At 44.1% G+C, this 23,427-nt stretch overlaps 1 protein-coding gene across 5 annotated transcripts in view; it reads left to right on the forward strand.

Moving 5' to 3' along the window:
* Positions 1 to 22,694, forward strand: part of MTM1 (myotubularin 1) — a 42,578-nt gene extending 19,884 nt beyond the window's left edge. For 3 of the 5 annotated variants that reach the window (XM_053273994.1, XM_053273993.1, XM_053273990.1), the window contains 10 exons: positions 799 to 900; positions 5,462 to 5,545; positions 7,732 to 7,881; positions 8,496 to 8,684; positions 11,683 to 11,868; positions 12,539 to 12,745; positions 14,633 to 14,725; positions 16,049 to 16,162; positions 17,413 to 17,589; positions 20,503 to 22,694. In XM_053273994.1, the coding sequence (XP_053129969.1) occupies positions 799 to 900; positions 5,462 to 5,545; positions 7,732 to 7,881; positions 8,496 to 8,684; positions 11,683 to 11,868; positions 12,539 to 12,745; positions 14,633 to 14,725; positions 16,049 to 16,162; positions 17,413 to 17,589; positions 20,503 to 20,670 (1,470 nt within the window). In that variant the 3' untranslated portion in view covers positions 20,671 to 22,694. The remainder of the gene's footprint in view (positions 1 to 798; positions 901 to 5,461; positions 5,546 to 7,731; positions 7,882 to 8,495; positions 8,685 to 11,682; positions 11,869 to 12,538; positions 12,746 to 14,632; positions 14,726 to 16,048; positions 16,163 to 17,412; positions 17,590 to 20,502) is intronic. The other 2 variants (XM_053273991.1, XM_053273992.1) reach the window with 2 other exon arrangements.
* The last annotated feature ends 733 nt before the right edge of the window (positions 22,695 to 23,427 follow it).

The following is a 23,427-nucleotide window of genomic DNA, read 5'->3' on the forward strand; positions in this document are numbered from 1 at the left end:
GGTCTCCCTTTAAGGGCGGGGGGGTTGCACTTACCCCTCCTGCCGCTTTCCCCCCGCCAGCACTCCCTTTTTCTGAAACGATTTTGGGACGGCAGCATTCCTCCCTGCTGGCCCTGCCCCCGTTGTTAGCCGGAAATACCGGAAGTGACACGTGCGTGTGTGTTTGCCGCTGCGCACATCACACAACGTGCGCATGCGACGTACAGGGCGGGCACATGCATGCTTGTGACTTCCAGTATCTCCAGCTAACAACGGGGGCAGGGGTGGCAGGGAGGAATGCTGCCCGCCCCCAGTTCATTTCAGAAAAAGGGAGTACCGGCGGGGGGAAAGCGGCAGGAGGGGTAAGTTCAACCCCCCTCCCGCCCTTAAAGGGAGACTCCTGACCATGCCTCCGCAGTTCTGTGCACATCCCTAGTTTCTGTGTGTAAAGCCCTTTGAAAACTTTTGTTGGAAAGAGTCCTATAAAAGTAGCAGTAGTGTTTCAGCACTGGTCTGCTCATCCAGTTTTTTGCATTCATCACCCATTGCTGGGTTTTCTTAATTTGGGATTTAATTTTTCATTGGTTTTATTAACAATGCTGGTTAAATTGAACAGTTAGCCTTCAGCTCTGATATATGATACTATGAACATAATCCTTATACTTGGTAAATATATTTTGATTTGTTGGAATAAAATTAAGTGGCTTGAACATTTCAGGACTAAACTGAATGTTCTAAATGCACGGGCTCAGTTGGTGTTTGGATTAGCCTGCTTCCTTAGTTTGTGTTGTGTTCATTTACATTTAATTTAAATTGCAGGATATGCGAAATCTGCGCTTTGCACTGAAACAAGAAGGTCACAGCAGAAGAGACATATTTGAGATCCTGACCAAATATGCTTTTCCACTGTCACATAGTATGGTAAGCTGGTTCTGCTGTATACGTAAAGTGTTTCCTCAGTTGACAGGTATGCAGACCCTCACACATAGGCATCAAGGAAAACCAGGATAAACAGGGGTCAAAAGGCCATAGAATACAAGAGGTATTATCTGACATCTCTATGTAAAGCTCAGATGTATACAAAACAAGCACAGTGACTGTTCACAATAGCAGTAATTAACAGTAGCATCTTCCTTTCTTTGCTCTGTGTCTCTTGTCCCTGAACGCCACTACCCCTCTCAAATGTGTGACCTTCTTGTGTGGTTTAAATAACGAGAATTGTAAAATGCTTTGTAGTGCTATTGTTAAAATACTACTTGGAGGCCTTGCATCTAACCATTTGGACTCTTGCATTCCCTGTCCTCAAGTGGCTTCCTCGCAAGACACTTGGGGCTGGCTCACATATTCTCATACAGCCTGGTTGAGATGTAACATGAAACCGTGATTTAGCTGGGATTGAACCTAAGCTGGAGACTTTCTCCCTGATATGTAGGAGACGATTGAAAAGGCGTCACTTCCTCTCCAGTAATCTGAGATGTTACAGTCCGTTCTGTCACTTGATTCCCGCCTCATGAGGTCCATTCGCACAATTGAAAACTGGGTAGGAGAAGTGTCCTTCCTGTTCTGGGAGCTGTGCCCACACACCCGTTTTGTGATCATGCATGAAGGAAAAACAAGGTAGAAGGCTCTGGCAGTGATGGTCAGCTAGCTTCCCGCTGGGTAGGAGGGCTCCATCCTACCCAGCTGCTGAATGAGGTAAGAGGGAAAGCACTCCTAACCAGCCAGAGGCTAGCTGCCAGCTGTGTGTCCCTCACAAAACAGGAGCGTGCACCTCTCCTGAAACTGGGTTGCACATTTGTCCTACCCAGTTCTCAGTCGCGTGAACGAGTCTAATGTGTTGTAGATATAACCGTGATGGCTTGCGGCTGAATGTGTGAACGCCCTCCTTTTCAGGCTGACCTCCCGAGTCGTGAAGTGCTTGTGGAAGGACGTGCCTAGCACAAAGCTGTTGGAGCTTGTGTTCCGGCCTACTGGTGCCCTCCCACAAGCATGCTTGCTCGACAGTGCCAGGCTGTGGCATGTCTCGTTGGCGTTTAAAAAGAGCTTTTGCATAGCTGCACAGTTCTCTTCATCCTCTTTCGTGGAGCTACGCAGTCTTCTTGAGTCGGCGCATGTTTGCACGTTGCCCGAGTGCTTCCCTGGGATGTTGGCCTTCACGGCTTGAGGCCACGCAGGACCTCTGCCTGTGGAGTCTCATCTGTGCTGGTTCTTGCACAGATGCAGCTCATCACTTGATGGTGCAGTCATCATTTGACATGTGAGCAGGGCTTTTGTAATATTGCTATCAGTAAAGGGCTAATTACCCATTGAAGCAGAGGCTTTTGGGAAGTCTCCAGAGTTACTGTAAGGGAATATAGTGGTGGTGGTGGGATTCCTCTGGGTGAGGAGGGTGGGCAGGGTGATGACAGCAGCAACCAGCATTTCAGACAAGTAGCGGTGTTAAGCAGGCTGTGTTTTATGGGCAATTAAAAGTGAATAATGTAATCAGTAGATGAATCTGTGTGACTTATGGCTGATAAGATCTTGTGTAAGTAGTTTGTTGTGGCCAGTAGCCAGTCACATGCCTCTGCCTCGGTGCCAGCATCTTTATGTCTGCACTTGGCTGAGAATGTTAGCCTTTTTCCACTGAATATTTCATACTGTGTAGTATAAATCTTTAGTTCACTTGGATGTCAGGTTCATTTGGCCTGATGGTGGGATTAAGAAAAATGTGCCTAAGGGTTCCAGGAACAAGCTTTCACTCTCTGGTATTGTTTGACTAAAGTTTTTAGGTAACATACTCTCTCTTTCTTTCTTTTTTTAAAGGAGGGAGAGAGTAGGGGCAAACAAGTGAAGTGTTCGCCATCTTTTTTCTTGCTTTGATTGGGAGCAGGGCAACACGTGCATTGCACTAGGGTCCCAGGATGGTGTTGGATGACAACTCAAAGGAAGCTCCCTTAAACTGAGTCAGACCCTTGGTCCATCTGGCTCAATATTGTCTACAGAGACTGGCAGCAGCTTCTCCAAGGTGACAGGCAGGAGTCTCTCCCAGCCCTGTCTGGAGACACCAAAGGGGGGGGTGATTTGGAACCTCAGAGGCTCTTTCCAGAGCAGCCCCATCCCCTGATGGGAATATCTTATAGTGCTCACACATGTAGTCTCCCATTCAAATGTAAACCAGGGCAGACCCTGCTTAGCAAAGGGACCCAGTCATGCTTGCCACCCTGAGACCAGTTCTCCTCTCCACCCCCACAGGTCACCGCCATTTCCTTGCCCCCTTTAAGTACCCCATAGAGCAGCTCCTCCCACTATCCACAGCGGCCTTTGATCATGGAGTTCTCGTCCAACAACATCTGGGGACCCAAGCCTGTACTAGAATATTCCATTCTTCTGGTGTGCCTCATCCCAAACTTATTTCCAGTTAAGTTCAACTTGCTTCTACCAGAGCAAGGTCGGTCTCCTCACAGTTATGGGCATGAGTGACGGGGAAGGCTGAACACCAGTGGCAGGTGGCAGACACCCCCCCCCCCCCCCGCCCTCCTCTTTCAGGTCACCTGTGTCGGAGCAGTAAGGATTTTTCAGTTGGCTCCAGTGCCATTTTATAGATTTAATGTGATCCCATTTCATGTTTGTTTCCTAACTTTCTTGCATTGTCTTTTCGTATGCAATAATTAGGTTTAAATAAACAGGACTAGAGAAATCTGCAAGATATTTTTTTTCTTCAGGTCAATATGTGGAGGATATTGCTGCTGCAGAATTGTTGCACATGTTTGTAAGAAAATGATATAGCTTTAATCACTTTTATGGGGAGAATTTTATTTTCTGTCCCTCATGTTCAGTTACTGGAATTAGTCTTGCTCAGTAAGAATGTTGCTCAGTGTTTTCTCCAAGTCCTTTGGTATTGGAACTATTTTCTTTTGAGCATATTTGCATTTTTTCCCCTTTCCTTGCCATTTCCCTGGAGTTACTTTTCCCGACTCTGTAAAAAATAGGAGGGAAACGGTTTATGTCTGCTATAAAGATGCCCAATTACTTTGGTTTGCCATATTTTAACATCTCACTTTTCGGTAGCGGCAGGAGGTCTTTCTAGTAACATCTGCCAAGATTTCCTGTACCTCGTGGGATATACTTCATGTTCAGTTCACCTCACTTTCACCCTTGCTTGCCAATTCTTATACAAACCAGAAACCTTTTAAATGTTGAGAACTAGAGCAGAGAGGACCTTCTGTTGTGACAAGGATTTTAGAGTGAGGCGTTCATACTCTCTCTTCAGGCACAGAATCATCAGGACATTTGTAAACGTTTTAAATGTTGGTGGCATTCAATTTATAATTAAGTTTCTAGTGTATCTGTAGCTTTATTGGTAAGGGCTGGTTCAGACCTTCAGCTGAAAGCACAGTTGAGAATTGGGGTTGGACCATGGGAATCACACCTGCTCCCCTCTTGCACCAGGGCCATTTTGAGGGTAATGGAATCAGGCATGTTACCACTTTTTCAATGACTGTAGCCGTAAGCAAATTTTCTACCTGAGATTATATATATGCACTGGCAAGAGAACATCTCATAATAAGGCTGCATTTTTACAAAACCCTAAAATATTAGTGACTGAAACATGCAAAATACATCTGTTAAAGAATCGGAATTTTGGGGCATCATTTCTGATTCCATTACTGACACATTTCAGACACTGTAATATTTAAGGGTTTTGTAAAACTATGGCCTTATTTATTATAAGAGATTCTCTCACCAATGGGTACATATAATCTCAAGTAGAAAACTTGCTTATGGTTGCAGTCATGAAAAAGTGGTACCATGCCTGATTCCATTACCCTTGGAATTGCCCATGAGTTCTCTCTATCCTCACCCTCCCACCTGCCTTTCTGATGACTCATTATTTCTTGATTGTTGTTAATAATGCTAACCACAGTTTACTTCTAAACCAAGATTTATAAACTGAGTTTGAAGTTGTGTAATGGTGAATGAAGACACAACCCTACATTCTGTAGTTAAAAGTGGCAAGGGGGTGAGGGAAGACAGGGCGCATAATCCCACACCCCTTTTCTGAATCCTTAATCCTAGTTAAGGGTTGGTCCATATTACGTCTGCACCAGCTCAGCGTGCTTGTGGCATTGTGCTTCCAGCATCTTCCTCCAAATGAACAAGAAGCAACTTTTATCTTGTTCTGATAGCAACTCATCTGTCTTGGGCAATAATGGTTGTGAGCATTATTGGACAATCTTTGGCATCTCTTCCTGTTTGATGGGACTGTTTTAAAAATAGTGCTCTTCTGCTTCTATATGTTTTCCTTTTCTTGGAAATGAAAGCACATTTTTAGTGATGGGGAGCTCTGAAATTTGAAAGAGCTGCTTTTGAGTAAGCAGAACAGGGAACGAAGCAGGCAACTGACTGTTTGCGGGGGGGGGGTGTGTGTGATTGTCTGTCTCTTGAAGGTGCTTTCTTCCACTGGAATTTTTTCCTAATTTTTTCCTTTCCTATTTTGCAGTCACTTTTTGCATTTGCAAATGAAGAGAAGCTTCCTGAAAACGGTTGGCTGGTTTACGATGCCATGGCGGAATACAGGAGACAAGTAAGTTTGCTCTGTGTGTATGTATGTGTGAGATGTATACGGTGTATTTCTACAAGGTCTAAAAAGCAGCTTTTCTATGTGGAACTTAAACACTGCCGTCATTTTATTCAGGTTTCCTTTGTGTCGAGGGGCGTCCAATTAGGTTAAACAAAAGTAAATAGGTGTTGGGAGCTTTTCCCCCTTCAGTTTGAACCCTGCATAGCAGAGTAACGAAATAAGCTCTGATGGCTGTCATAGGGAACCAAGATTTGCATTCTCATTTTCATGTTGTCTCTAACCTAGGAATAGGTTTTTATCTAAAACTTCATTTAAAAAAAAGAAGGTTCCCTAGGTGGATGTATTTTCTCTTAGTTCTAGGGGTTTTAGCTCCATCTTGAGTTATAGGAAATGTAGATTTTATTTTATTTATGCTGCTTAACACAAACGGCTCTCATTCACTTGCATTAAAAACAAACAAAAATAAATGATTGATTAGAAAAATTAAAACCACTTAAAATCGCTGAAGATGTCACAAGTTCTTTATTCCTTGGTAAACACTGTCTCTTCCTCTTATTTTTCAAGATTCAAAAGTAACTTTGTGAAATTAGTGAATATTTCAGGGTTCTGTTCTGTTTATTTATGGGGACATTTATTTATGTCAATGTCCAAACTTAGCACAGCTTACCTTCAGTTGCTGTTACTGGTGTCTATTTTATGTGTGTTTTTAGGTTGTGAGCCCTTTTGGGACAGGGAAGCAGTGTGTGTGGGGGGGTGTGTGTTTGAAAGTAGTATGTAAATATTCATCGTCGTAGTAATTTATTTTTAGATTTATATCCCACTCTTCTTCCAAAGAGCCCAGAGTGGTGTACATGATTTATGTACATCTCACAGCAACCCTGTGAGGTAGGTTTGGCTGAGAGAGACATGACTGACTCAGAGTCAGACAGAGAGGGGAGTCAGGCTGAGGGGGGATTTGAATGCACGTCTCCCTGGTCCTAGTCCAGCACTAACGACCACTCCATACTGGAAGTTGGCATGCTGTGGATCAAATCAAGTGTCCAAAAGAGACTGGAATATCTCAGAACAGTTCCACACCTTCATTTCATAGTGTATTGTGATTAAGACAAGCACATTTAAACAATGAATACATATTTATACAAATCATAATGATTCTTGCATCTCCCCCACCCCGCCTCCGGTAATTATTCTGATGGGATAAAGAATATTCAGACTCAAGTTCTGTATGATCTGAGGTTTAGAGCCCAGATCTTAAGAAACGGTGTGAAAAATAAATAAATTAAGCTCTCACACAACATCCTCATCTATGTGTGTGAGTGGACAGGGAACTTGAACATCCTTTCTCCGTCTCCAAAAAGCAAAGAGACACCTTTTAAAAGTGGTGATTCTCTTATATTGAGCAGGGGGAGAGCAACTGGCCCTCTCCATCCCCAGCACAGCATCCCTCCAGTGGCTGTTGTTGGGGTCTCTCTTTTGTTTCTTTTTATTGTGAGCTCTTTGGCAACAGGGAGCCATCTTTATTTATTTTTCTTTCTCTATGTAAACTGCTTTGGGAACTTTTGTTGAAGAGCGGCATATAAATATCCATAGCAGTAGTAGTACTTAACTGTGGTGGGCTTTGGGAGAAGAGTCCTGTTAGGTCCTCTTGGGTGTATTGAGCTTGGGTGTTGTCTTCAGTCTCAGAGGCGTTTAAATGTATGTCGTGCTCTTAGATGTAGAGGAGTAAAAGGAACTTGTAGAATAATGCTTCCTTGAGAGGCATTTCCTTTCTACTGCTCTCTATTTTTGGACAAAGCAACTTTTCAAGGCAAGGTTTAAAGGGCTGGGTTTTGTATAGAGTGACTGAGGAACAAAGAGCCTTCCCTTTTTTCTTTCTGATGGCAAATGCAATTAGTTCACTCTGGTCACTCACAAATCGCAGGTTGACGAAAAAGGATTTCAAATTGTTGAACCAGTTCTCTGAATATAAAGTTGCTTTTTTAATGACTGAAGACCTGTTGACAGATCTTGTCCCTCAATCTTCTTTGCATCTGGTATTCTAGGTCCTAATTTCTGTCAATATCCATGGTAAATTGGTAGGTTATTGCCACCCTGTGGCCATAATGGCACACAAATTATCTTCCTTGTCAATTCCTCTCAAGCAGATATGAGAAGGCAGCACATAAATATTACTTCTCTTTTTCCTCAAGGGCCTGCCTAGTAAACAGTGGAGGATAACCTTTCTCAATGAGCATTATGCACTGTGTGACACTTATCCATCGCTCCTGGTAGTGCCGTACAATGCCTCAGAAGAGGATCTCAAGAAAGTTTCTGCTTTCAGGTCGCGAGGTAGAATACCAGTAAGTAGCTTAGATTCCCAATATCGCTTTGTATGGTAGGGAGCTGCGAAGCATATGACAGTCTGAAAAAGCTTCTGATATGTTCGGAGACGAGGAAGGAACTTTCATAAAATGTATTTTTTAAGTTGCTCCTAGTTGATTTATTGTATGAACTTCAGTTAATTAATCAGTTGATTAAATCCGCATGTATTTGTATATGAGGGAAAAACCCAATTGTCTTGGAAGAAGCATCCTTCCTTTGGGGAGGAAGGATGCCTCTCAGTGGAAGAAGGTGCCATCTGTACAGTTTTTTAAATTTAAAAATAAATATTTAAAAATCTGGTCAGTTAATCCAGGGCATACTTTTTAGTCAGTCTTTTTAGTCACCCTAACCCAGCTAGTATCATGGCTGAATGGAGATTTGAACTCAGGTCTCCCCGGTCCTAGTCCAGCACTCTAACCACTACACCACGCTGGCTATGAACTCTCAGAAAAGAGCCGCCTCCTGGTGGTACCCATCTAATGTCTAGAGGGCACCTGAGTTTGAGTCTCGGGATCACTCCTGGGATCAGCCTGCAGAAACATTGAGGAAAACGATCAGGCTCTAAGTGAACCTTTGGGTGTCCCACAATTAGGTATTGTCATGGATCCATCCAGAGAACCAAGCTGTCATTACACGCTCTAGTCAGCCACTGGTTGGTATGAGTGGCAAAAGAAATAAAGATGACGAAAAGTATCTCGAGACTATAAGGGAAACGAACAGTCAGACCTCGAAACTGACGATCTACGATGCAAGGCCCAGTGTCAATGCCGTGGCCAACAAGGTAAGCGGATGCCTTCGTCGTATCCCTGATGAGAATTCGGAATAAAGGGGTTTTGTGGCTTGACTCCCTAATTAGACGTTAAGAAATAGCTGCTTCTTTGGAATGCTCGCTGGGTTTTTGCTCTATAGACGGCAGCTTATTCTGCATAGTTGGTGCGGGTGGTTGGCTGAAATTTTGTCATTTTGTCGCCACCACAAAAATCTGCTTGAATTGCGCGCTGTGGCGGGCATGCAAATATTCCTGCAAATGTGAGCTGTACTTGGAAATTGGCTATGTTATCACTCAAACGTCATAGTAAATGCTTTTGCTTATATTACAGCTGGGGTCCTCACACTTGGGTCCTCAGATGTTGTTGGACTCCAGTGCCTACCATCCCAGCCCTGATGACCAAAGCCCATCGGGGCTGGGGAAGATGGGAGCTGTAGTCCCATATCATCTGAGGACCCAAGTTTGAGGACCCTTGTATTACAGTAACCTCTAAGTGGTTTCCAGACACCATTCAAAAAACAGGCCCCGGACAATAAACTAAAATAGGCATTAATATTAAATGCCCCAAGGAAGCTGCCTAAAAAGGGCCAGCTAATTTAAACACACACACACAGACACCGCACCCCCCAATCCTTCCCTAAAGAGAAATATCTCACAGGCTCTCCAAGGCCCACGAGTTTAGACTTCCGGAGAGGTATGTTCCACAGAAAGCGGAGCTGCAGTCTCCGTGGTTGGTGAGAGTTGGAGCAGGGCCCTAACAGTGGATCTTCAAGGACAGGTGAGTTTGGAAAGCTACAGGTGACTGCTTGCAGGGAGGATCACTGGTCTGGCGATAGCCAGCATGAAGGATCCCTTTGGCTAAGCAGGGTTTGCCTTGGAATGGGTGACCACATGTAAGCACTGTCTGCTGCTAGATAGCCCCCTTTGGGGATGGGGCCCTAGCTCAGTGGAAGAGCAGCTGCCCCGGTTCAATCCCCGGCAGCATCTCCAGGTAGGGCTGGGAGAGACTCCAGCCTGCAGCCTTGGAGCACCGCTGCCAGTCAGTGTAGACAATCCTGAGCGAGATGGACCAAGGGTCTGGCTCAGTAGGAGGCAGCTTCCTGTGTTACATGCACTATTATTCTGCCCCTCCCCTGGCGGGAAACCGTGGTCTGCAGCCCAACTAGTGTTGTGTTCGCATTGTGCTGTTGTGTTAGCAAACGCGTGGAGGGCAGTGGCGTTGTGCAAGTTTAGGAACCTTTGTTCAGCCTTGATCTTGCACTCGTATTAGATGCTGAGTCACAGCAGGTAGCCGGATTTTGGACGGCTGCGGTTAAGTTCTGCACATGGTGTGTTAGAAATGGTTAATGCGGGTTTTTTAGGTTGCTTCATCTTGTCGTATTTTACTTTTAGGTAATAGCTTGTGTGTGTGTGTGTGTGTGTGTGTGTGTGTGTGTGTGTGTGTGTGTGTGTATCAGTTTTCACCCTTAAGGTTCTTTTCATCTGGGTCTGGGCTGAAGTCCGTATATTTGCTCCAAGGCCGCAATGCACTGAATTGGACTGGTGTGTGCGCTTCGGGGAGGGTTTTCTGCTGATGCTTGCACTGCCTTGTGGAGCACCTCCGACTTTGTGCAGCTCTTCTTAAACGTGTGCAGCTCATCTGGTTGTGCTAGCAAAACGCTAGTCTGGATGTCAGACATTGTTTACTATTTCCAAAATTCTGTCTGGTAACTCCCCTCCCCACCCCCCAGCCGCCCTTTAAGAGACTAGTAACTTGTTCCAAGCAGCTCAGGGTAATTCTAACTTAAGCTTTGGAAACAGTGGAAAAACTCCATTGCTGCAGATCCTTAAATGGGAAAAAAGTGCAGAATTTAGATGTTGTTTATGAGAAGTCTAGTGGCTGCATTCCTTCCCTCCTGCACTCTGGATACTCCCTTTGCTTTGTTGTTTCTCGGTCCACACCCCAGGATTACGCAGCCACTCCCACAGCTAAAATTAACTGTCTCTTTTTCGCCCCAGACAGGGCCTAGAGAGCCTTCTGCAGCTTATTAGTCTGCTCATAGTGTTGGTAGGCCCAGGCAAGCACTTGCTTTTCCTTAAAGTTCAGAGAAGTGGTCTAAATGTCACTCCGATTTGGGAAATGTGGTGATGGCAAATAAATACCTTGGAAAGTCTGTGCAGTGTTTCCGTAACTCTTTAGCAGGGTGTAGTTTTTTAGTTTTCTCAAATGCCAGCTATGGAGCAGACTTTACAGCTTTACTGCCTAGGAAGTTATGGAAACTGTGACTGATTTCTTTGTCGTGCTATTAGTTGTTTTTAAATGTGCTTGGCAAAATAATAATCTTGAAGACGCCAAAGCTTGAACAGGAGAAACAGGCCTGTAAAATGGAATTAAATGACCCTGAAGCTGTGATTAAAACAAAGATTCTTGGACAAATGCTTACGACGAAGAAAAAGCCAATTTGGAGCCGTGCTACCAGGACAGTTTTTTAAAACACTGAAATATTAAAATAACCATAAACTCTATAATACAGCAACATCTTTAAAAAAACAAACAAACAAACAAAAAACCCAGCCCACAAGAAAAATACAAGGGAGTTGGCAGGGGAAAGCATACCACAATTTTCCAGAATTAAATTCCACAAAGTTGTTGTGTTCCTAAAAAGAATCACCTTTCCAGTGAGCATGTCTCTGGGTGGGAATATAGATTTTTTTCTGGGTTTTTCCTTTGTGTATTGATTTTGTTGATTTCTCTCTGTCTCTGTGTGTGTGTGTGTGTGTGTAGTGCTGCCTTATGAAAGGTATTTTATACCTTATATCAGAACTCAAATTATTCTTTTGTATGCTTAAAATATTATATAACTACTCTCTATTAAGTGATCAGTTGTGTGTTTTCTTTAAAATATATTATTTCAGAGGTAAATGCTCTTTCTGAAGTGGCTAGATGTGTGGAGTTTTTTCTTTAAAAAAAAAATCATCAGTGATGGCTTGAAGGAAATTGAGTGTACACTTCCCTTGTTTTGATTCCTAGGCAACTGGAGGAGGATATGAAAGTGATGATGCCTATCCCAATGCAGAGCTGTTCTTCCTAGATATTCACAATATCCATGTCATGCGGGAATCCTTGAAAAAGCTGAAGGACATTGTTTATCCTCATGTAGAAGAATCTCATTGGTTATCTAGTTTGGAATCCACTCATTGGCTTGAACACATCAAGGTGTGGATGAGTCAAATAGCATTTGGTTGGTGCATTTATTTCAAAGCAGTGCTGGCTGGGGAGGTAGTGTGGTGTAGTGGTTAGAGGGTTGGGTCGGACCAGGAAGATCCAGGGTCAGGTCCTAAACTCACCAGATTACTTCGCTTATAGCAGCCTTGTGAAGAGGGGCAAGATGAGAACTTTGTATGCCTCCCCAAGCTCACTATAGGAAGGGTGGGATGAGAATGAATAACATTAATACAAAATACATGGGCTTTATCCAAATAAGATTAATCCTTACTAAGCACCATTGAAACCATCGACTTAACTAAGTCCCATCAAGGTTGCCAGAACCTAAGGGGTATACTCGTGGGTCAAATGGACCGTAAGCCAGAATCTGGCTTTTTTAAAGCCAAATCTGGCCACCTAGAGTCCAATTCATTTCGGTGGGATTTGGTCAAGGTTAAGTAGAGACAGTCAGATATAAATAGATAGTTCTGGGCTGCATCCTAAGCCTTTTCTCTGGTTGTGGAGGAGTTTCTGCTTGCACAAGGGAATGATTTTTGCCCATCTCCCCTGTACAGTTCTTAAGATGCCCTGTGTAGTTACAATGGCAAAAGATCTGTGTTTGGGGTGATCTCAGTGAGTGTTTAGAAATCTCCCCTGTGGCTTTGTTGCCCCTGTCCTCCAGCTTGTTCTGACGGGTGCCATTCAGGTGGCAGATCGAGTGTCCTCTGGAAAGAGCTCCGTCTTGGTGCACTGCAGCGATGGCTGGGACCGCACGGCACAGCTGACCTCGCTAGCCATGCTGATGCTGGACAGCTACTACCGGACCATCATGGGCTTTGAGGTCTTGGTACAAAAGGAGTGGATAAGCTTTGGACACAAATTTGCTTCGGTAAGTACCAATAAAACTGAGTCGGACGAGTCGGCGCAAGAAGCCACTCTCTCGGCTTCAGTTTCTCTCCTGCAATATAGAGACAGCACCAGCCTACTCTGGGGGGCTGTTGTAAGGATGGAGTTAAGCCCATCAGCCCGCGTTTCGAGGTATTTGCAGACTGCCTCGCGTTTGATCAGAGCCTGCGCCCACGTGCCCTGCCATGGGATTGCGTGGCCGGTGCCATTTCATAGCTCCTTTTTGAAGTCGTGCTTCTCTGTGTGCAAGGTGGCCCCAGAAAAAACATTAGCTCGCCTCACTTCTCATCCTTAAATTTAAAGACTCTGGCCGTAAGCTTCAAGCTTTAAAGTATGAAAACAATCAACTGTATTGTAAATTAGTGAAGGGATTAAAGCCATATTTGCCGGACTGTTCCATTACCGTTGTTGATTTAACACTGATCTAAAGCATAGTGTTTTGTGTCTAGCTATCATGCACATAAACATGATTTATCTGTCTTAGTTTCCCATTAGGCAATTAAAGCCAACTTGGACTGTCAAAGCTCAGTGTGTTCTTGAGCAGATTTTCCCAGACCAAGGAGATGTGGCTTTTAAATCCTTGCCCTAAGCAAAACCACATTGCTGTATAGGAGCATAACTCTGAAAATTTGGCAGTTAACTGCTGCTTCAATAATAAACTAATGTGCCCTTTGAAAACAGCTCCAAGTCATTTTAAAAGCCTCTGTTTGTGCCATTGAGTTTCAAGTTGTTTGGGAAATAGAGCCGCCTTGGAATAAAGGAACGCGTTCTATCTGGTGAGCCTGTGTGTTGACGCCTGAGCAGTACACTGCCCAGTTTTTAGAAAGTGGGAAACTATTAGTTGCAAGTGATACGTTGCTTCTGATTCATATTAATAGTTTCCCGTATAATCTGTAAAATCAAAATTGGCAAATGGGGAAGGAGGGCTGGTCTTGTGGTAGCGAGCCTGGCCCCTTTGCTAAGTGGGGTCCATCCTGGTCTGCAATTGGATGGGTGACTAGAGGTAATATGGATCTAGGAAATGGGGCCACAGCTCAGTGGAAGGTATAGACAATATTGAGCTAGATAGACCAATGGTCGGACTCAGTATAAGGCAGCTTCTTCTGTAATGCTTGTGAAATGCCTTTAGGTAGGCTCACCATTTTCTTTATAAAGATTTCTGGAGACTTCGAACTAGGAGAAAAAGCTCCAAGAGGGTCTAGAGCAGCTAAAGTTAAGTATGTGGTTAAGTGTCTGTCTTTGAATTTAGTGGGACTTAAAAACCCCTGGTTTCTTGGATGGGGTGGGAATCAAAGTGAAACATTGGTCAAGTCCTTTTGTCCAGGTACACTGAATGACGTGTCTGTTTGTACTTTACAACAACAAACCTTCTCTGGCTTTGGAAAGACAGATGGCTTCTTCCCAAACTTTTCATTCTCAATCAGGTAATTTTAAAATAAATCCAGCATCGAGTACCGTATTTTATGGACTATAAGACTCACTTTTTTCCTCGAAAAATATCCGCCAAAATTCAGGAGCGTCTTATATGTTTTAACAGTTTAATATGTTAAAACTCTGAAAAACTGGATTAAAATTAAGGTGCGTCTTATAGTCCGTAGCGTCTTATAGTCCGCAAAATACGGTAAATCCTTATGATTTGGCTTGTCACCATCTTTCAGTCCCCTGTACGGAAAAACACACAAACTAATAACAAGGAGATCGTCTTTTGTTCCATCTCCACTAATGTATATTTTATCTTGATTTCATTCAGTATAAAGGACGTGTGTGCCTGTGGTTAAAAGTCATCCGATTTCAAAGTTCATTGGAAAGGTCAGTTATTCCCCAAACAGAGTTAATAAACTCCAGTGATATTTGCATGATTTCATTGCAGAGAATTGGCCACGGAGACAAAAATCATGCGGATGCTGATCGGTCGCCCATCTTCCTCCAGTTCATTGACTGTGTGTGGCAGATGTCTAAGCAAGTAAGTTCTGGTGTAGCAACAGATCCATTTCACAGGACCTACGTAATTCACCCTGGCTATACTTGTGCACATTATTCTGGGAGTTGTCCTCCAAGTCGTCTTGCTGGCTCTACGGAGTCTTAAGCTGCATATCCTTGCCAGAGAAACAGGACTTGTCTTCTGTCAAGCAGGGGACCGTGGCTGGTGTGTTACACAGAGGCTCCGTTGTCGAGCACGCTGCACAGGGCCTTTTCAGTCATTGCTCCCAGGCTTTGGAATGCTCTCCCAGCTGGCATCTGCTCCTCCGTCTCCATGACAGTTTTTAGGAAACAATTAAAGACGTGGCTCTTCGTCCAGGCTTTTTAGTGGAAGTATTGTTTTTACTGAGTGTTTATGTATTGTTTTTAAATTTTCAAATAGAAATACTGCTTTTATAGTTATAATATCTGTACTTTTTGTATTAATTATATTGTAAACCACTTTGAGGTTATTTGAATGAAAAGCGGTCTATAAATCAAACAAAATGTAAATCAGGAACTGCTGGGAGTCTTGGGCAAGAGTGCAGACACTTCAAGGAGCAGGCAGCTGCGCTTCAAGAGTATGTCTCCCATCTAAGCAGTGTCTCTCAGCATGGCAGGTGCACGACTTCCAAGATCACCACCTGCATTGTGCTACGTAATGTGTCAGCCATTACAAGGTCCCTTAGCTAAGCAGGGTCCGCCCTGGTTGCATATGAATGGAAGGCTTGATGTGTGAGCACTGTAAGATATTCCCCTTAGGGGATGGAGCCGCTCTGGGAAGAGCATTGAGGTTCCAAGTTCCCTCCCTGGCAGCATCTCTAAGATAGGGCTGAGAGAGACTCCTGCCCAGAAATTGTATTTTGCCCAGAAATGATTTGGCAGCCAGTGTAGTTCTTTTAAAATAGGAGTAATGTGATCTCTACGGATGACCCCAGAGACCGACCTGGTTGCCGCATTCTGCACCAGTTGCAGTTTCTGAACTACATCCAAAGGCAGCCCAGTGTATAGCGCATTGCAGTAGTCAAGCCTGGATGTTACCAGCATATGCACCACTGTTTTAAGGTAGATCTGGATTGTGATCCATTAACCTTCATCAGTATGGGTTCTGTGCCTACCATCCAGGTAGAGTTCGTTGGCTCCTCGTGGTGCCACGAACTGCCCCTTGCGTGTGCTGCGCTTCTGTCGATATCGGCGGTTCGGCGCCATTTGGCTCAACTCTGCTATTCCCCTATAAAACAGGCTGATGATGTTGAGTAACAAAAATGTTGCCTCTTGCTGTTAAATCCCTTGCATTGCTCTGAACTTTTCCCTCCCTTGCATATAGTTTCCTACAGCTTTCGAATTCAACGAACAGTTCTTGATCACCATTCTGGATCACTTGTACAGCTGCCGCTTTGGTACTTTCTTATTCAGCAGCGACTCTGTGAGAGAAAGGGAGGTAAGTTGTTGTGGTAGTCATGAGAGCTGCCTGTCTTTCATAATAATTAATAATCCCTGCTAACTGGACAAAGAGGCACCTTTTAAAGTAGTGGCTGTCCTGTATTTAGCAGGGGGAGAGCAACTGGCTTTATCCAGCCCCGGCACAGTATCCGTCCCTGTCATTGTTTGCTGGGGTCTCCTTTATGTCTTTTTTGGATCATGAGCCCCATTGGGACAAGGAATCCTTTTTTCATATCTTTTGCTATGTAAACCCCTTTGACAACCCCTTTTTTGTTGTTGTTGCATAGCAGTATACAAAGTATTCAAAATACAGTCTAATGGTTTATTTTAAAAAGCATGCACACTGCTTAGCCAGACTTGGTAGCGGCAGTGTATAGATGAGATGAAAAGGCGGGTAATTGGACACTTGCAATCAAGCATGTTCCATGCCATTAAAACAAATAAAAGGATTTGTCAGTTTCTGGGTTATTCTTGAAGATACTTATTTTTAGGGAGTAAATCTACTTTTTACTAGAGAGTAAATCAAATTGCTCTGAGCAAATCACATGAACCAGGATGTATACATTCAATACAAAAGAGATTCTGCAGGGATATATTAGACATTCCCTCTGATATAGTAATACCTAAGAGGACTACCGTGATAGTTATGGCACATGTGTGATAACTGTTCTAATACCTGTACATAATACTGGATTACAGGCCTGTGCTATCGGAAATGTTGACCTCTGATAGGTGAGTTTCCTCCCCACATGACATGGGAGGCAGCCAATCCTCGGGCAGGGAGATAGAACGGTGTGTCAGGTAGGATGGTGGTTGCAGAGTTGTGGGGAGGGTTTTCTTTCATTCCCGACCCAGCATTGGTGCACGAGAGGCTGGGTGGGTGCAAGGAATGTTGGGAGGGCCCATGAGGAGCAAAAAGCTCAGGGAGGAAGGAACTGCAGTCCCCAGGCCTCCCTGCAGCCTTTCCCAGCCTCCCCTACATGTCTCCCCGCCCAGTTTCCTGTGCGCCACTGCTGGGTCGGGAATGAAGGAGCACACGCGCCCGCCCACTCTGCAGCCACCGTACTTCCTGGGACAGTTGCCCCGAGATTGGTTGCCTTCACGTGGTGGTGGGAGGAAACGGACCTATCGGAGGTCCCGTTATTTCTGATAGCTCAGGCTGTTTGGAGTAGAAAGAGCCACCAAGGCAAACTCCTCTGTTGTGTACAGATTAATTGAAATGAATTCTGACTTTCATTCTCTTCGCAGAAACTGAGTGAGAAAACCTTGTCTCTGTGGTCCCTGATCAACAGCTCGAAATCGGCACATATCAACCCCTTTTATACGAAAGAATTGAACCGTGCTCTGTATCCAGTCGCAAGTATGCGCCACTTGGAACTCTGGGTCAATTATTATATTCGGTGGAACCCGAGGATTAGGCAACAAGTAAGACCTTTTGGCGGGGGAGCTGGTGGGGGGAGAGGTTGAAAGGCGAAACCATGGCTGTTGGTCTCTAGCGAACCACCTCTGGACGCAGAACTTCCATATAGCCACCATGAAGAACAGCAGTTGTTCCATTCGTCTTCCGTTGTGGCAAGAGAAATGGACTGTCCCGACATCTGGTCCTCTGGTGACATAGAGCCAATCTGGTTACCTGAGGCCGCTGCATATCTGCCTGCCTTGTTCCCCTATAAAAGTGGGGAGCGGGAGCGGCGGTGCTTTCTATACCAAAAGGAGCACAGAGGTGAGGAAACCCAGCCCCTCCCAATCTTGTTGCACTTCCCTTTCTGCCCAGCTCAATTCTGGTAGCAGAGACCGGCTAGCGGGGAGAGGCTTCAATGCATTGGCATGCAGTGCGGGAGGGAATCGAGGTACACACACACACACACACCATGTGCTCCTTTTGGTATAAAAAGCCGATGCACACAGTTTATAGACAGATGGGGCGAGCACATATTTAACCAGTTACTCCAGTGGTTCCCAACCGGGGTTGCTCCAGAGGTTGCTGCACCACAACTCCCAGCATCCCCGGCCACAGTTTATTGTGGCTGGGGATGCTGGGAGTTGCAGTTCAGCAGCCTCTGGAGGAACCCTGGTTGGGAACCACTGAGTTACCCAGTTGCCCCGGGTGAAGTGATGACTCCGGAAGCATGGACATAAATGCACCAGCCGCTCGGCACATCGGCTTCCCTGCTTGAGGGCAACACTGAAGCCAGACATAGGCACGCTAACTTGGAAGCCAGAGCCACGGAAATGTGCTTAGGCCTGGGGAGAAGGGGTGTGCACAGAACCGGTTCGGTACTCCTTTTCTAGAGCGCCGAACCGGTCCTGTCGACCGGCGTTCAAACCGGTTCGGAGGGCGGCGGGGTGGGGGCTGTATTAGATGACAGGGAAGGTGCCGCCTACCTGCCAGCCCCCACCCCGCTGCTTTCCCCTCGCCGGCACTCTCCCAAAAACCGTGGGTGCGGGGCTGCAGCGTTCCTCCTTGCAGCTCCATTCAGCATCACCCCGCGAATGCGCAGGCGCGTCGGCCATCTGCATGGTGACGCTGAACGGGGCTGCAAGGAGGAATGCTGCAGCCCCGCACCCACACTTTTGGGGAGAGCGTCCAGTAGGTTCCCGGCTGGTGAGCTGTTGCTGAAAAGCTGCTCCGCCGAGTGGGAAAGATGGTGTCCCCTTGGTGCGGCAATCCTCCCGCTTTGCTGGAACAGCTGGGAGCAGAGAGAGAAGAGGCCTTCTGTGTTGGACAGACCGTCTTTCTCCGCGAGCCACTAGAAAAGAGCAGCCGTCTTAAGGCCGGGCTTCCCTGTAGTGTGTCTCCAATACTGTTGACAGCACTCCAAGGGCTGGGAGGAAGCCAGGCAGTGTTCTGTGTGTCTTGCGGAGGGGCAGCTGCTGGGAATCTCCGGGCTGTAGCCTGAAGATCGGATAAAATGGGATGTCTTTCTAAAAAGCGAATCTGCCGGTTCATTTACTGGGGAAATTAGTCACACTTTTGTTTGTTTGGCCTGACGCTATAGCTTGGTTAAACAAATAAGCCGTAAGTATCAAGTCGAAGTATCAAGTCAAATATTTTAGGGCAAACGACAGAGTAAGACTGAAGTGTAGAGGCTGATCCTCTCCGCATATGACAAAGTTCAACTGTGTGATCACATTCATACCTATTCTTGGCTTGGTTGCAAGCAGGCCCACAGAATGGGAAGGGAGAAGAGCTACAATGGGCTAGAATCTTATTTTTGAGATACTCAAGTGTGACCTCTGTGGCCCTAACAAAGCAAAATGGTTTGGAAGCCGAGACAGTCCCTATGATTTCATATCTGTTGTATGACCGAAAGGAGAGGTTCTCAAACTTGGGCCCCCAGATGTTGGACTACAATTCCCATCATCCTTGGCCTCAGTGTCCTTTGGGATGATGGGAGTTGTAGTCCCAACAACCCAAGTTTGAGAACCCTGACCTAAAGAATAATGTTTGAATGGATAATGTGCTGCCCTGAGAACTATGAGGCAGGATATAAATATTTTAAACTAGTAATGTTTGTCTGCATGTAATATATTTGCAAAATGACTGTTGTAGAAGTGCAAATGTTTCTCTGTGGAGAGGATTTCTCAGTGCTGTGGTGCAATATTACAATTTTTTTAAAGTTAAAATTCATGGAATGAGCTACAGTTCAGCTAGATCAAAGGTACAACCTGTACACGGAACCGTTAATATAATGAAGGCCAGTATATCATGAGTCTGTTTTGGAAAGAATATCTGTCTAAGAATATCTGTATATATTTTAATTTGTTTTATACTATTGTTAACCGCCCAGAGATGAAAGTTTGGGGCGGTGTACAAATGTAATAAAATAAAATAAATAACCAAGTGACTTGCTAACAAGATTTTAAAATCAAGGTAAAGGGATTTCCTATCTCAATTCTGTTTTTTACTTCTAGTTTGTGGAAAACTGTGTCTGTTCTTCCTACATTATGGGTTGGGGTGTGATAAATATTGACAAGCAACTATTGATGTAAAGTATAATGGAAATGGGTTTTCAATAAGTGCAATTCTAACTTACTGGGATTTCTTTGGAGGAATTCTACATGTATGGATGTGGCTGTATCTCAGTACTCGAGAATCTGCTCTGCATGCAGCAGGCACTCAGGTAGGGCTGGGGAAAACTTTTGCCTGAAAGCTTGGAGAGCTGCCAGTCAGTGTAGACAGTACTGAGCTAGATGGACCAGTGGTCTGACTCAGTATACAGCAGCTTCCTGTGTTCCTATGACTTGCAAACAGAGGCCTCTATTCAAGCTCAGATTTTGTTGGGTCTTAGTATATTGTGTAAAATGACTTTTTAAAATCTTTTGCTCTTTGTCTAGCAGCCGAATCCAGTGGAGCAACGTTACATGGAGCTCCTAGCATTGCGTGATGACTACATGAAGCGGCTAGAAGAACTTCAAATCACAAACAATCCCAAACTTTCCAATTCCTCCTCTTCCTCGTCCTCTTCCTCACAGCTGATGTCCCATGTGCAGACTCACTTTTGAAGGGAAGTGATTCGCTGCTTCTCCCTGAACAGTTGCCATCCTAAACGGTGCTTATTCCGATGTATTGGACAAGAGGAAAACATCGATGCCTTACGTAGATCTTCTCTCTAAAAAATGGTGTCTAGGAGATGATTTGAACGCGCAAGTGAGCTTTTGAAACTGATGTATGTGCCTTTCAGAACCTATGGCCTGGGGACATGTTATCCAACTAGCAGTTAATATATATATATATTTTTAAGTGTGTATTTTTTCCTCCTGCAGCATCCAAATATATTTAGCTAAATGCCTTTATTAATAAGCATCACCTTTTTAGAGCAGTATGAATTCCATGCCATTCACAGGTTCTCTCCTGCAGAGACCTAAAGTGCATGTTTGACGCCAAGGATTGAGCAGAGTGCCATCAACTACAGCAGGGCTTTGTAGAAAGCAGGTGTGCCTGGGCAATCGCCTTTGGCGAAGAGAGGTAGAGTTTTGTGTTGCCAGAAGACACACGCTCCTGAGGAGCACTTCCGGTGTGAATCACAATTTATATAGTTGATTACACATACAATTATTGCAATGGGTAGCAATAAGCTATCGCAGCTGAAATTCCTTTTAAAATTTGTGCCTATTCAGAGCAGCAAAGCCTTATTTCCAAAGTAGATTAGTATTGGATTCTTGAGATAAGACATAATGCGTGTGTGTGTGTAGCCCTGTTCCCTTACTTTTTATCAAGTATATTTAAAAAAACCGATTTATAGAAAGTAGTGTGTGCACTGAAGAAAATAAATATTGCAGATCTTTGGTTTGCTGTCTTCATGCTGGCTGTCAATTTAAATTTATTTTTTTTAGCATTTGTCCTTTCAGGAATCTTTTTAAAATTAATCTTACGAAGCACTTATGAAGTCAGCACAAACCTTGCAACTTGATATTTTAATTCATTGTTTTGTTTAGGAGTTAAAGTTTTAAATGGCATTTGGTCATCTTGAAGAACATCTTGAAGCATAGGATTTGTGAAGGACTGTTCATAGCTAATGTGATTTATTTTAAAAGTATTTGACTCTTTGAGAGTGTTTGCCTACCGTTTGTAAATTATTGTATATGTAAGTTTTGCTCTACGAGAGATAAGGTGGCAAGGATATTATAGGATAATGTATAAATTAAGTTGAAGCGTATGAAATATAGTATTTTTTGTAAAGTGTAAATATTTTGGTTTTGGAAGCTTAAAATCAAACGTCCATAAAATACTATAAATTTCATAGTTTTAGAGGACATTGGAGTATTTTAGAAATAGTATTTTTTCATTACAAGAAAAATTGAGCACATTAATACAGTAAATAGTATACTAAGAAATTTGCACTATTTCTTCAGGGATAGACTGAAGTACTAGTAATAAAATTCAGCTAGCTAACGCATGATTTATTTCCACTTGATATCTGTCCTCTAAATTTCACACTCTCATTTCCTTTCTGTATCTCAATGCACATATAGACGGTTTGTTGTCCTAAAAGGAAACACATCTGAAAAATTAAATGCCAAACTTGAATGATAAGGAAACTCGCATTGATACTATCGGCCTATTTTAAATGACAGTATATATCTCTTCAACTGAAAAACTATGCAGACTCTAATATAATTGCCTTTTCTTTATTTGCAATTTATTAAACATCTCATTGCAATCCTAAAATGTTCTGTAGGTTGTATATCCACATGAAGTGTGTGTTTCTGTCTAATGTGGATAAATTGATATTTTGCCTGATTTTACCAAGTAAAACACTACATGCTCAACTGGGGTTTTTTTTTGTGGGGGAGGGGGGCAGGGAGGTGGGAATGTAAAACAGATTTAAATGCATTTGCCTTCTCATTACCTGTATACCGTTGATTTGTGTTACCACCACCACCACCACCACCACAGGTGATGCTGCGTTGTGGTTTTGTAGAGAATTAATTTGTTTGGAAAAGTGTAACTTGATGAAAGTTCACTTGATTTTTTAAAAAATACCTAAGTAAGTCATATTAAATAAAAATGAATGGATACTTCTGAATACTTTTCTGAGTAAGTAGTTAGAGTTGATCCTATGCACGGTTCCTTGGAAACGTGCATAGGATTGCAGCCTTAATTGGGGGGCTTTTTAAAATGCTGTGTTCGAATTGTGCTCTACAGTTCTTTTGGAAATGATGGGGCTTCCGGTTGAGCAGATTCTTTAAGACAGGTGAAATGACTCGGGGCTCGCTTGCTGTCGTATGGCAGTGTTCTTCATTGCGCTTCGGCCAGAGCTGGATACTTTTCCCAGCCCCCCCTGGCACCATGTGAAGACAGAGTGGGACTGTCTTCAGGCACTTTTGCCAGAGTGTTCCCCGCTTGAAAAATCGTGGCGATCACTGTTTTGCATTCACTAGCCATCTCCCGATGCTTGTTATCATTGCTTTTCCATCATGTCTTGAAATTAGGACAAGCCCTTGAAATCCTGTCGAGAGAGAACCGTTGCATGCGACATGGTGTAACACTTACCTCCAGGCTTTTTGCTACCTGCCATCTGGCTCCTGTTAGATACTCACTCCTGTGTGCATTTCCCGCTTGTCAGTTATCTCGTGCCCGTACCTTTGGAGGTGGGCGTCCAGCAGCCTCGCAAGCCAACTCAGTACCTGTTCGCCACTCCACTGTTAACGGGCACCAAGCTTTGCAAGCTCAAGTATTATGCCTGCATGGAGCCAATGTAGTTAGCTGCTTATTCCAGATATTGTTATGCGGAGTTGACATAAAATGACAGTGTGACA

Source organism: Hemicordylus capensis, chromosome 11, assembly GCF_027244095.1.
Source record: "Hemicordylus capensis ecotype Gifberg chromosome 11, rHemCap1.1.pri, whole genome shotgun sequence".
Taxonomy (NCBI): Eukaryota; Metazoa; Chordata; class Lepidosauria; order Squamata; family Cordylidae; genus Hemicordylus; species Hemicordylus capensis.